Source organism: Rissa tridactyla, chromosome 9 (genome assembly GCF_028500815.1).
Source record: "Rissa tridactyla isolate bRisTri1 chromosome 9, bRisTri1.patW.cur.20221130, whole genome shotgun sequence".
NCBI lineage: Eukaryota > Metazoa > Chordata > Aves > Charadriiformes > Laridae > Rissa > Rissa tridactyla.
The window spans coordinates 35,997,761-36,010,952 of record NC_071474.1 but is presented as its reverse complement, the minus strand read 5'-3'; the positions used below and the strand labels follow the sequence as shown (position 1 = coordinate 36,010,952).

At 39.8% G+C, this 13,192-nt stretch overlaps 1 protein-coding gene across 1 annotated transcript in view; it reads left to right on the top strand.

The window, feature by feature from the left end:
• COL4A5 (collagen type IV alpha 5 chain) overlaps positions 1 to 13,192 on the top strand; it is an 84,364-nt gene that overhangs the window by 22,485 nt on the left and 48,687 nt on the right. Inside the window, exons 2-4 of the mRNA XM_054214203.1 lie at positions 1,100 to 1,159; positions 11,609 to 11,698; positions 12,965 to 13,009. Coding sequence (XP_054070178.1) covers positions 1,100 to 1,159; positions 11,609 to 11,698; positions 12,965 to 13,009 — 195 coding nt within the window. The remainder of the gene's footprint in view (positions 1 to 1,099; positions 1,160 to 11,608; positions 11,699 to 12,964; positions 13,010 to 13,192) is intronic.

Sequence of the window (13,192 nt, the reverse complement as noted above, 5' to 3'; positions counted from 1 at the left end):
TCTGACACACCAACTGGTCTCCTGCTTGATTGAAACTTTGTACGTAATGTTCTCTGTAGATTACTGGGTAGGGAGAGGACCCTAAATGCCCAGCTTTCCAAAACTGAAGTATGTGCTGTATCTTTTTAATACAATGCCACACCTATTCTCAGAACAAGTTAAACCCTAAAGTATTTCAGGTAGTAATCTTCTAATGTGGGTCATGGTTTTTAACTCTAAAGAGGTTTGAAAATTGATGACCAAATGTATTATGTAAAGATGTTCTCAAAAAAAAAATTTCATTTATTGTAGAAGTCTCACTTCTATAATCACATCTGCTCATCTCTGAAATCAACATGGAGCTCTAATGAGCAATCCGTGTTGGGGTGGGGGAGAAAGAGTATAAACTAAGAAAATGTGGTATGAAAAGGTTACCTAACTTGGATCTTTGCGAATCAAGCTTCCATATCTCCCTCCTCTGACCCCTTAATATCTGTTGGTTGCTCCCCTTATGCTAGGGTCTGTTGTAGCTGACTTGTCATGCTTTGTAATGAAGTATGAATGCAGCTATATGAAATCCATTTTTAAAAAAAAAAAAAAAACAAAAAAACCCAAAAAAACAACAAACCCTTTTCTCAATAACTGAACTGTGGAGGGAGGAATTAATTGTGTAGTAAGTATTTTTCCAACAACTATGACAAATATGCTCATAAGGTTCAGGCTTGGTTAAACTCTTGTGCAAAACCTGACATCTACTGGTGGGAACCATAACTGGACTCTTCTCAGCGTGGAGGCATGTGCTGAAGAGCCTGTTTTATTGAAGTTCTGGCCCCTTTGGCTATAGGTGTTGGATTGTATCTTGACTTAGAGTAATTTGTGTTTAAACAAATCTAAAAGTCTAAAACTTCCAGGGAATCTGTAATATACTTACTTACAAGCATAGGTATTAATAAAGGTGATTGAACTTTCAGTTAACTGTATCTGCTTTGAAAACATGTATAATGGCTAGATGACAAACTTTGTAAGCTTACATTTTAGGCTAACTTTTGTAATAGTATTGAAGACTTCATATAGTCTTATGCTGATTAAAAACATCTAATTTTTTCTTATGTCTTTAAAGGCTTGCCATGGATGTACATCTTCATCCAAATGTGACTGCAGTGGAGTAAAAGGTGAAAAGGTAAATCTCTCTTTTTTCTTTTTTTTTTTCTTTTTCTACTGGCAGGCCAACACAAAAACCATTGAGCTGTATGCCAGCTTCAGATAACTGAAGCTTATGGATGATAGCTTTTATTTCTTGCCCATGTCTTATTTTCTTTGACTGTAGTGTGGGCATGCACCAAAGAGTGTAGGTCATAACAACTTCAGGTATTGAGTCAGACCAACTGGTCCATCTGGTATACAGAATTTCATATAATTATTTTCTCAGGAATGGTGCATGATGGCACAAATTTCTCCAGCTATGTGAGACGAAAAAAAACCAGAAAAGACAAAGTCTAGTAAAATAGAAATAAATCCTATTTACTGCCAAGGCCTGCCTACGCTAACTACTTAGTGTGGACAAGCTAAGGTATGGATTGTACAAGAATGGCTATGCTAGCGATGCTTTAGTGGGAATTTAAAACCAGAGTGACTGTGGGTTGCTTTCCCACTTCCATTGCATTGCCTGCTCATAAGTAGTTGACACTCACTAATGTGCTTTGAACTTGCACTGTTTCTTACCTCATAACTTGTGTAGTTGTATACTGAGATGATGACTGTTGCCATCAAGATACTCAGCTGGACTGTGGAAGTGACACAATTCAGATACAGCTTTCCCAACATACATAGCTGCTACCCAAGTAAGCAGCTGGTTAACAGCCAAACATGTATTCTCGGATCAAGTAGAATAAAAACCATCCCCAACCTAAAAACCAATCCTGTGTGGTTTATTCAGTGCAACAGGCTGTTTTGGGCTGCCCTACCAGTGTCCTAAGGCCAAGAGATGCATGTTGACATCTTGGAGCTTTCCTACTTCAGTGCAGCTTTCACTTCCAATCTCACTGCCAGAGCTCAATATATCTGTGTAGTACTTCATGTTTTTATCACCATTATTTCCTACTGTTCTACAATTCTTTCCTTTGAGGAAACAGCAGGTGCCCAGCATTTCTTTTAGTTACAATGCAATGTACACACAGTACAGCACAGCTCAGTGCTTCCCTGACTGGAGCCTTTTCTCAAGTGTGGGAGCCTAGTTGTAAGTAAATGGTGGTTAAATAGTTCCCATGTAACTGTTGTTGTCACAGGGAATGAATGTGATATGATCACTGCAAGGGGGAGAGAATGCCTGAAATGCTTCCACTCCTAGTCTTCTAAACAGTTTGCTTGAGATACAATGGAGTCTTCTTAAAGATGTGAACTGATAACAAAGAGTTTGATAAACCTGTCTTATCAAATCACTTACCCTATCTTAGTGAGGTTCTAGATGGGCTTCAGTGCTCCAATTTTCTGATGCATTTCAAAGGTGACTTTTGACATTGCATAAACAAGCGTAACCTCAAATGAACAAAAGTAATGCAAAATAATCAGTCACTGCATTGGCACTATAATGTGCTGATGCAGAATTTTACTATTGGCTGAGGTTAAACAAGGCAGATGTCCAAAATTTAGAGTAATTCTTGGTGCCACACCTGCCATCCAGATAGATAAGGACATTCCTTGGCATTTACTTGCTTTTAGTTCAAGTATATTCCCAATTTACCTACCTAGTTAAGAACACTATCCCCTTGATAGCAAACTTTCTGAGTTAGATTTAGTTAGCCAAAGCATGAACCTGGTTGATGCGTTCCTACAGGATCCTTCAAATGCAGATGGCCAAACCAGATGTACCCTAACACTAGTCACAGGACTATTTCAGGTTAGTTTGAAGGCACTTAAGCATTAGGCTTACATTCGCAATACAATTGTAGCAGGTACAACTTTGGAGAACCCTTCTATAATTCTCAGTTGGCCTTTTTCTGCACTAGGCACAGCTATTTTGTGAATTCAGTGAACAAATGGGTATTGTCTAAGTTTATTTATCCATGCTAGCCAGAAGTAAATGTTCTGCCTTTCTAAGTAAAATCAAGTAATTATTTTCTCCCCCTGATTCAGCTTTCTCTTTGTACTACTGTTACACATGCAGGGACCATGACTCACTTGATATATTAGAGCCCTTCAGTGTCACTTAATGAAATTGAGATATTCTTTACCAGAGAAAGGTGACTATCTTGGGACTGTTTGTTTGGAGTCAGGGGTCGCTTTTTGTCCAAATACAGTCAACCAGAGCATGTGAGCCTCAATCAAGCTTGCAAGTGTCATTATGCGTGATGGGTTTTATTTCTATGCCTCCAGACTGTCTTAGACAGTTGTTAAGGAGAACTGCACAGGAGAAATTCTTCCACATTTAGTTTCCAACCTCTGTTGGCCTTTTCTGGAGTGAATTATAGCAAATCCTGAGTGGAAGAGTGAGAAGCTCAATAGTATTTTGTGAAAAGGAAGTGGGGAAGGAAAAAAGCCTCCAGCATAAAACAGACCAAATACTTATATATTGTTCTGCATCTTCCTGGAAAATTCTTAGGGGGCTGCAAATAATCAAAGTGTAATATTTTAATAAAATAATAACACACACACTTTTTCGTATGTCTGAGTCCTCTTAGGGAAGGATGTCTGTGTCAGAGACTCCCACTTATTAAACTGATAGATACAAGGTAAGTTTCCATCGTTAGAATGGAAGATTCACTTTGAAATCTGGGAACTGTGATTCATTTTCCACCTAAATCATGGTAAACACAGTGTAATCCTGAGGCATGCCAGAGGGGGGTTTTGCGTGTGTGTTTTTTTTTTTAAGCTTGCAGACCATCATGTACACTTTATGCAAAAGAACAATGAAAAGCAAACCCCATATTTCTTAAGTGTGATGTGTTGCTAGTGGAACTGGTTTGATCATGTGTGCACACACCCCATTATGTTAGTTGCCCTGTAATTACAAAACCCTCAGTATTTGATGCATTGATATATTCAGCAGTTCAGCTCTAGGGAACCACAAGAGTTCTGTCACTGACATCCATAATGCTTTCTCTTATAAATTATTTGGTTTGTTTTCCTAGAGCCTTAAACTTTTTTCTAGAATCTTATACAACTACAAGACATCAAGGGCTATCTTAAGATGATTAGGTTGATCCATCACCATTTATCACTTACTTATACATTTGATGTAAGTTTCCAAACCTGATACTGTTTTCAACCCAGCTTTCTTGTAAATATTATCTTTATTCCAGTTGAGCGTAAACTGCTGCTACAACCACAAGTTTTCAGGCTTTTGTTTTGCATTTGACATTTGGTGTTTCTTCATCTTTCTCCAATGACCTCTGAACCAGGAATCAAATTCTATAGTTCCTTGCCTAATTGGTGTATGGGGAACATTACAGAAGGAGCTGTTTAAATACTCTCCCATCTTTGATTCTCCTATTGAGAGTGTGACGATGTACTTGTAGGACTACTGGAAGTCAGGTGTATGGAACCTGGTTCTGTACTGGGAAGACAGGAAAAGCTTTGTCAAATGCACTCAGCTGAGCCCCATGCTTGTGTTTCACTTCTGGCCCACAACCAGCTTCTGCATCCAAGTCACTGTCCACTTGCATTAAGTCAACTAAGAAGTGCTGCTTTGTTCAGCTTAGCAGAGCCTAATATGTTCCTTTTGAGACTCAAAAGTAGCTTTCTTCCTAAGCGTCCTAGCATTCCCTTTGGGATATCCAAATTTTAACAGGTCAGGTAAAGTAATACAAACTGAACTGTAACAAATGGGAGAATTTTCTTGTCTTGCCGTGGAGGACCCACAGCTCTTATTTAACTGCTGCTGTGCTGCCAGTGATTCTTGTTTAACCCTGCCTCTGCCGTGAGCCCTTATGTTATCTGTTGGAGAATCAAAGTGCAGTAAGCTTTTTTTTTTTTCAAGCCCATAGTGCAATAGCTAATAAAAGTCAGTGCACTAAAGTTTTCTTCCTCTGCTCAGGCGCACCTTACTAAATTTAAATATAAAATGGATAGTGTAAAATTCAAACATGTCTAAAATGGTATCATGAAGAAATAAGAGGAATTTACTGGAGAAGTCAGTACAAAATTTATTACAGCTGGAAGCCAGTGTGCTGTTATTCACAGTAAGCTGCTCAGTAGAACTGGATATGGTAAGAGTATCAAAACTTGAAGTAAATGGTGAAGCTGCTACATCTTCCTCAGGGGTCAGTACTGGGACCGGTGCAGTTTAACATCTTTGTCATCAACATGGACAGTGAGATTAAGTGCACCCTCAGAAAGTTTGTCGATGACACCAAGCTGTGTGGTGCAGTCGACATGCTGGAGGGAAGGGGTACCATCCAGAGGGACCTGGACAGGATTGAGATAGGCTTGAGAGGTGGGCCCATGCAAACCTCATGAAGTTCGACCAGGCCAAGTGCAAGGTCCTGCATTTGGGTCATGACAATCCCAGGCACAAATTCAGGTTGGGTGGAGAATGGCTTGAGAGCAGCCCTGAGGAGAAGGACGTGGGGGTGCTGGTGGACAAAAAGGTCAACGTGAACTGGCAATGCGCGCTTGCAGCCCAGAAAGTCAACTGTATCCTGGGCTGCATCAAAAGAAGTATGGCCAGCAGGGTCCGGGAGGTGATTCTACCTCTCTACTCCGCTCTCATGAGACCCTACCTGGAGTACTGCATGCAGCTCTGGAGTCTTCAGCACAAGAAGGACATGGACTTGTTGGAACAGGTCCAGCGGAGGGCCACGAATATGATCAGAGGTCTGGAGCACCCATGCTGTGAGGACAGGGGGTTGTTGAGAGTTGGGGTTATTCAGCCTGGAGAAGAGAAGGCTCTGGGGAGACCTTACAGCAGCCTTCCAGTACCTAAAGGGGGGCCTACAGGAAAGATGGGGAGGGGCTTTATCAGGCAGTGTAATGACAGGACAAGGAGTAACGGTTTCAAACTGAAAGAGGGTAGATTTAGATTAGATGTTAGGAGGAGATTCTTTACTGTGAGGATGGTGAGACACTGGCCCAGGTTGCCCAGAGAAGCTGTGGCTGCCCCATCCCTGGAGGTGTTCAAGGCCAGGCTGGATGGGGCTTTGAGCAGCCTGGTCTAGTGGGAGGTGTCCCTGCCCAGGGCAGGGGGGCTGGAACTAGAGGATCTTTAAGGTCTTCTATACAGATATTTATAGGAATTGCTCTTACTGTTCAACTGAAAGAGAAGTGTATAATTGCTTTGCACTTAAGGAACTGGGTGGTGATTGGGTTTTAAATAAATACTTTTGAGATTCACCTGCTTTAATGCTTAAAAGCTAGCTAAAGAAATAAACACAATAGACACTGCACATGTAGCAATTTTGAAGACAAACCAGTAAGACTTGTAGATTGTTGGTCTGGTTTTACCTCAGCTGAAAACAAGATCCAAAGATGCTGATAAGATCAGCTCTATAGAGACTGGGGAGAAGGAGGGGGGTGTTATTGAATCTCAGCTGCTCCAGCTGATGAAGACTGAGGGCCAAGGGCTAGGGCAAGCAAGCCACATGCATCTCAGTCACTAAGAGGGCACATACCCCAAGACTGCTGTGGTTTTGCTTTAAAATGGTAGTACGTGCTGCTGCAGAAATAGGTTTTCATGCCTTCCCTTAGCTAGGTATTCCTGTTTCTCCTCTGGGGCTTGTGTGGCCATGTTCAGAGCTGTCAGTGAACTGATCTCACTGAAAACAAGTTTCTTTGTAAACTAGGTTAATTTTCAGGCTGATCAGTTCCTTCATGCAAGTTATGCTGCACCACGACTATTTGTGTAGCTGTGATGGAAACATGTGGCTTAAGGTGGCAGGGACTGTGTTTTGCGCAGCACCTGGGAGGCTGTTCCCACTAAAATTAACTGCCAATACATTATGCTGTTTTCAATGAGCAGGGCTATTGGGTTCTACCCCTTCAAATTATGTTAAACAAATTGATTAAGAAGCTGTTCTTTAGTTATTAAATATAGTTAGTCCATGGCCTTTTAAAGGAAAACTTCAGAAGGTGCTGAGTTTACTGGATTTGTTGGTCACAGTGTAGAGGGTGCAACTCCAGTGACTCAACTGGGTTTCAAGTTCCTAATATATGATCTCATACGAGCTTGTTGCCTGGGATTCTGGCAAGAACAGGTTGTAATACCTGAGCTCTGAAGGCATTTCAGATACTTTGCCTTTGTAAGCAGATACAGTAAATCCATACCCTTTACAAAGGAAGAATATCGTATTCTTGGACTCTTTTGATGTATATTCTTTGAGGTCTGAGTCTCAGAAGAAAATTTATCAGTATATGTCCTCAAGATCCCTATTTCTTTCTGTCTTTATCATGGTAAAATTTAGTACAGATGTGACTCAAGCTCAGCCTTTCTCTTCACTGTTGAATACAAATTGCTACGAAATAGTTAAGAATTCACAGATTTTAATCACTTTGTCAAAATAATTATGAATGGTGTCCACGCTGCATAAATGTTGGCATGAACTGCACTAGTATGGCTTTGTATTCTGAAAGGTTTACAACCCCAGCAAATGACCGCTGACCATTAAACCTTGACTGTTTGATCTTACAAAAGAAGTCACAGATGATATTCTGAATAAAGTTGCTTTTTGAAGAACACAGGTCACGTCAGAAAGGATTTCTTTATTGTATTAAACTATACCTTCAACACTACTGTTTGTGGCTGTTTGGTCTGTTTGTTTTGAATGACATCTTGATTAGATACTATAGTTCTAATTCTGTTCAGTTAGTCTTTTTCAAGTTGAGGAAGAATTTATGTTGACTAGTATTAGAATCTGAGGCAGCTGTTATTTTCACCCTATTGTTTAGAAAGGGAGAGAATAATATGGCTGGCTGTTGCATCACTTCTTCCATGCCATACATCTTTTAATTTTGCTATGAACATTTGCATGTAAATCTAGTTTTAAGTAGCTGCCCATAGTTAACTGTCTTTAAATGCTTTCTGATGTTCACTGTTTTCATAGCAAGGGTAGGAAGCAAGTACGTGCCTCTATTGCCAAATGTTACAGACAGGCTCTTACATGTATTTAGGCAGCAAAATGGGCTGTCCAACTACTGCTTTCGTGAATATATTTTTGCTTCTTTTTTCCCAAGTATTGCACATCTATGTAAATAAATATCGTGGTTTCTCTTCTCAAAATTTCTATTTATACATATTCAGGTTGCAGGAAAAAAGGTCTAGAAATGTAAATTTATTGTGCATGCTTTAAAACTGCACCCATACGTGATTACTTAAATATTTGTGAACTATTTATTAGAGTATGTGGAACTATGCCAGATTTTTCTGTATACCTGTTTAATTGACTATATCTTGCTGCAGCTTAAAGCATAATTTTAGTGTGTTCCCCAACTATTTTTTTTAATTCCTATCCTCCAAGCAACAGTCATGTTCAAGTTTATAAGCTGACAGTTTTGCCACATCTGTGTAGCTGATTGAGGGCAAATGCATTGCCAGCTACTTGGGATTTATCACTAAATGAGATCACAATCTAACTCCTCGCCCATCCCCAAAGGAAATAATGGTTTATAGCTGATGCATCTTTATTGTGCTGTGGAAACAATCCTGTACTTTCATGACTGGAAGCTGAGATCTAAGTTGATATAAACCTTTCCTATTCATGTTTCTCTTTAGGGTAGTGATTTCTTTCTTTGTCCAACTAATTTTTTGATAAAAAATAGTGATCACAGTGCAGTTGTTTCCTCTGTAATTAGTTTGATACAGTTCCCTTGGGAAGTGTCTGCTGTAATCCCTCAGCTCTCCCCAAGTACAGTCCTTCAAATCCTCTGTTCATTCTTGGGGGTAATTTGCTGGTAAAATCCACAGGAGTTGCTCTGGCAACAGTTTCCTCATGCAAGGCCCTCATTGTTGCTGCTCACTTTCAAAGTGGGCTCGGAAAAGACTCATTTCATAGTTTCAATAGTGCAGTTTACTAGCAGCATCTGTTGCCTCCTGTATTTCCCTTGCTTAACTGTTTGGCTTCATATGTTTCTCTCTCACTTTAAAGGCCTTGGCTTCACAGTTCTGTGACTGCTTGGAGTGGAGACCTCAGAATAGTTGCATTTTAGAGGATGGTTCTTCAGCCTTAGATGACATGCAAGGCCAACCTCTTCTAAAAGTCTGTTCTAGTAACCGTTTGCAGATGATACTTTCTCTAACAAAACTGTGAAGAAATGTGACCAAGCTGAGGTTAGTAGGTGTTGTGTAGCCTAGCTAGTGCCTGAGACGTCTGACATGCCTCTTATATGCAGGTGTGTTTCCTTAGTGTGCAAACGCAGTTCTTGCCAGAGCTTGCTCCAAAGTCTGGGTCTGTCTAATGTTTTCCATATCGGGCACTCCCAAATTCCTCATTCTTTCTCCTTCAGGGACACACTAACCCTTCCATATTCTGGTCTGAGATAATAACACTCCTCCAGTTTTGCTTTGCTGATGAGGTAGAACGCCGGACACATACCTCTATGCAAAAGTACAGTGTGTGTAAAAAGATGGTCTGGACCCTGACTGTCAAGCTAGCCTCAATTTATGGTGCAATTTCAGCATTTCCACAGGGGAGAAAAAGAAAGACGTCTATCCTGTATGAGAGTGCAATATGTGACCTACAGTAAAAGAGGAGTATGTTTACATTTTCATTAATAGGAAACCAACTTTAGCAGACCAGTTAATGAGCTGTCTATTCCTGTCCAAGGAATCCTTCTGAGTCTCGCTGTATAGGTAGGACTAAGGCAGCTTAGTTGTTTCCTCGGTAAGGTTGCAGCTCTTGCTTGCACACAGCCTTTAATCTCTCATCCAGAAGGTTTTCCTCTTGTGTTTCCAAGGGAGCAGTATAGCAAGTATTGGAAAAGAAAGCAGGAAGAGAAGCCCTGTTACTTTCTCTGAAAATTTTTCTGACGTTTCAGCAGCTTGTAAATCTTTTGAATGCAACTTCTAAGCTCCTGCCCCCCCCCCCCCCCGACCAGGGAAATACAGAGCACCTACTTAAGAAGCACAGGGAGAAAATTAGAATTGAAGAATGAGACTTAACCCTGCTGTCATGCTCAGCATACAGCTGCCTATAGCAAATACAGGGGAGACAAACAAAGCCTTAATATTGCCTTTTGCATATTGTGCCCAAGGCTGCAGTTAAGATGCTTCTGTTTGCTTGCGATAATCCCAGTCTTTAGGTCTCTGCTGCTGTCTTCTTGAAGATGGAGATGCAGGTTTGGTTCTTTTACCTGACTGAGGAGAGAAACGGAGGATCTCCTGAGTTCCTAGAGAGTGCCATAGCTGGTAGACTGCCAGATAATAGATGCGGGAGCTACTACTCTCGCTCTTGCTGAAGTGGTGCAAGAAAATAAAAATTCATGAATAATTGCTTGAAAGAGAACGTGTAAAAGCCTGCACAACTCTAACCTAGTGATTAAGGTGCTTGTTAGGATGGAACATTTATTTGGCAGCTCCTGTAGTTGTCATGAAAAATAATTGGGGTAAACAGAGGGTTTTTTGGAGGTAGGAACCAAACCTACCAACCAAACCACACCTATCTGTAGAGCAATAATAAATAATGCTGAACAACTGCCTGTTTCATAACTGATTATATATACCAGTTGATGTAACAGAGCGGTAGGAAATATCTTTTTATGCTGTATGAATTCACAATATATATATGCACAAAAAGGTATCTGCTATTTCCTAGCTTTTCTGTACTGATTGAAACCTTAATATTTACTGATTTTTGTGAATCTATGACATATAAGGAATAAAATAAATATTTTATGAATTTGCAGCTATGCATATTCTGAAACTGCAGGTAAGTGTTATTGTTAACTTACACTAACAAGTCAGAGGGTGGTATATGGTGGTATATGGTATTTGTTACACTACTGCTGGGCTATCATGGCTAATCATTGCATAAATATTTAGCAAAACATGGTTTCTACTTGAGAGCTTATGATTTTAGCAGGAGGTGACAGGTAAAAGGAATAAGAAACCTTATTTCTTTGCTGTCTTACATCTGTCTCACTTGATTTAGATTGTAAGCACTTTGGGCTGGAACCCTGTTTAAGTTCTGTATTTGTCCAGTATTTAGCCTACAGTGCATGGCCAGGATCTTAGTTGCTTTTTTATTACAAATAACAATCTTGCAAATGTGAAATAATAAAAGGCAGTCATGATATAGCAGCAATCTACACCCTTCTGAGAGTGTTTATAGGTATTGCAGCAGAGGTGAGCTTTCAGGAGAGAATTAGTAATTAATAAAGCAATTTTTTATAGGAAGAGGGGAGAGTTCTGTGTATTTAAACAGCGTAGGGGAAGCAGATGGTTGAATTATTTTGGTAAATTAGTGGCTTGCATACTGGATAAACCTCCTATGAAACCTAAGTGGTGCAATTAAAGGTAGTGCATGTGTATGTTTAGGAATTTCTGTAGTGAAGCAAGTGAGATGTTTAATCACAGTGTTAGTTTGTTTGTCTGTATGATGACTTCCTGTAGAAAACCGGAAAGATAATGTGTTTTCTGAATTTTTCTATCATAACTTGTGCTTTTGTCATGTTACGCTTCCACCACCACCTATTCTTTTTGTAGGGTGAAAGGGGATTCCCAGGCTTGGAAGGACAGCCAGGTTTGCCTGGATTTCCAGGACCTGAAGGACCACCTGGTCCAAGAGGCTCAAAGGTAAGCCCCCATTCACTTGAATAGTATAAAAATGCTAGGTAGTGTTACCTTGCTTGTAGTGCTGATCCTAATTCATTCCAGAACTCTTGATTATTGTTGGTTTAATAGTCAAAATTTTCAGATGTTGGTATGTGACATAGGTTTTCTGTTTGGTTGGTTTGAATGGTCAACCAGAGGAAAAGATTGCTCTAAGTTTCCTATTCTTCACCTATACACGTGCTTGCAAACGCTACATGCGTGCTTCTATGCTTTCACTAAGTACTGCAGATTAAGGTCAAAGAACAGGTCTGGCAAGGTGCCGTCATGTAGTTTTATTAGTCCTTGCAATAGCGCACTCCATCGCTTAGTTTACTGATAAGAGTGGTGTTTGGCTGTCAGCTGCCCGGAGGGCTCCCACCGTGTATGTAAGCTGATGGTTACACCTGGTGGCATTCCTGGGCTGGTATGGGGTGGGGCAATGCAAATGAAGCCCTCATTGAACCTGTGCAGAGACAATCGAGGAATCCTCCTTGCTTTCCCTGAAGGATTTCAGTTTATTTGTATTTGCTACCAAATTACATCATTATGCTCAGATGGTGTAATATAGTATTAAAATGTTGAAAAGCCTTCCTCTGAATGCATTTATATTTAATATACACAAGATTATCTGGCATCTGCCATTTCTTTTGCAAATGCTCACAGTATAACTAACAGAAGCACATCAAAAAGAAGCAAAGAAAGAATAGGTAGGTGATGAGAAAAAAATGAAAGTCTGCACTAGAAGAGAAGATTAATTGGATATAACAAGAGTGAAACAACAGAGGGTCTTGGACTAGAAACTTTGATTGTATTGTTAGTCCGTAAATGCCTTTTCTTCTCAAGATTTGGATATGAAGTTCGGCACTATCATAATACAAAATAATAATGGTTACAGTATCATTCACATTTAATCTTGTATATCTTGTTTTGCCCACAAGAGGTCACTGTAGGATATTTGATGAAAGCACGACAGGTTTCTGCTTATAAGCACTCTTAAATAGCTTTGATTTTTTTAAAAAACATTTTCTGAAAGTCGTGGTTTATTGGCTCTAACAAATACTTTTCAATTCAAAGTCCAACACCCAAAATAAAATAATTTTCAACGCTTTTACTCAGGAAATGACAACTAATAGAACTTTTAGTTCACTTAACTATAAACACGTAGAAGAAATTTTATCATGCTTACAATTTAATTTGATAGAAAGGCAGACTGCAAATTTCAGTGTGTTTATTTGTTGGCTTTTTTAGGGTGATGATGGACTTCCAGGACCTATTGGACCCAAAGGAATCAGAGTAAGTAATGATGCAGTTTTAGGATGCTATATTGGAATTATGGATAAAGACTGCCAGGCACTGAGTGGGTCTTCACACAGTGTTGATTTACGGGGGAAAAATTAACTTAAATTTGAAGAGTAATTTATCTACCAGCTAGAATAGATTTTATAAGTAGTGTAAGACTGCATAAGTAATGCAGTC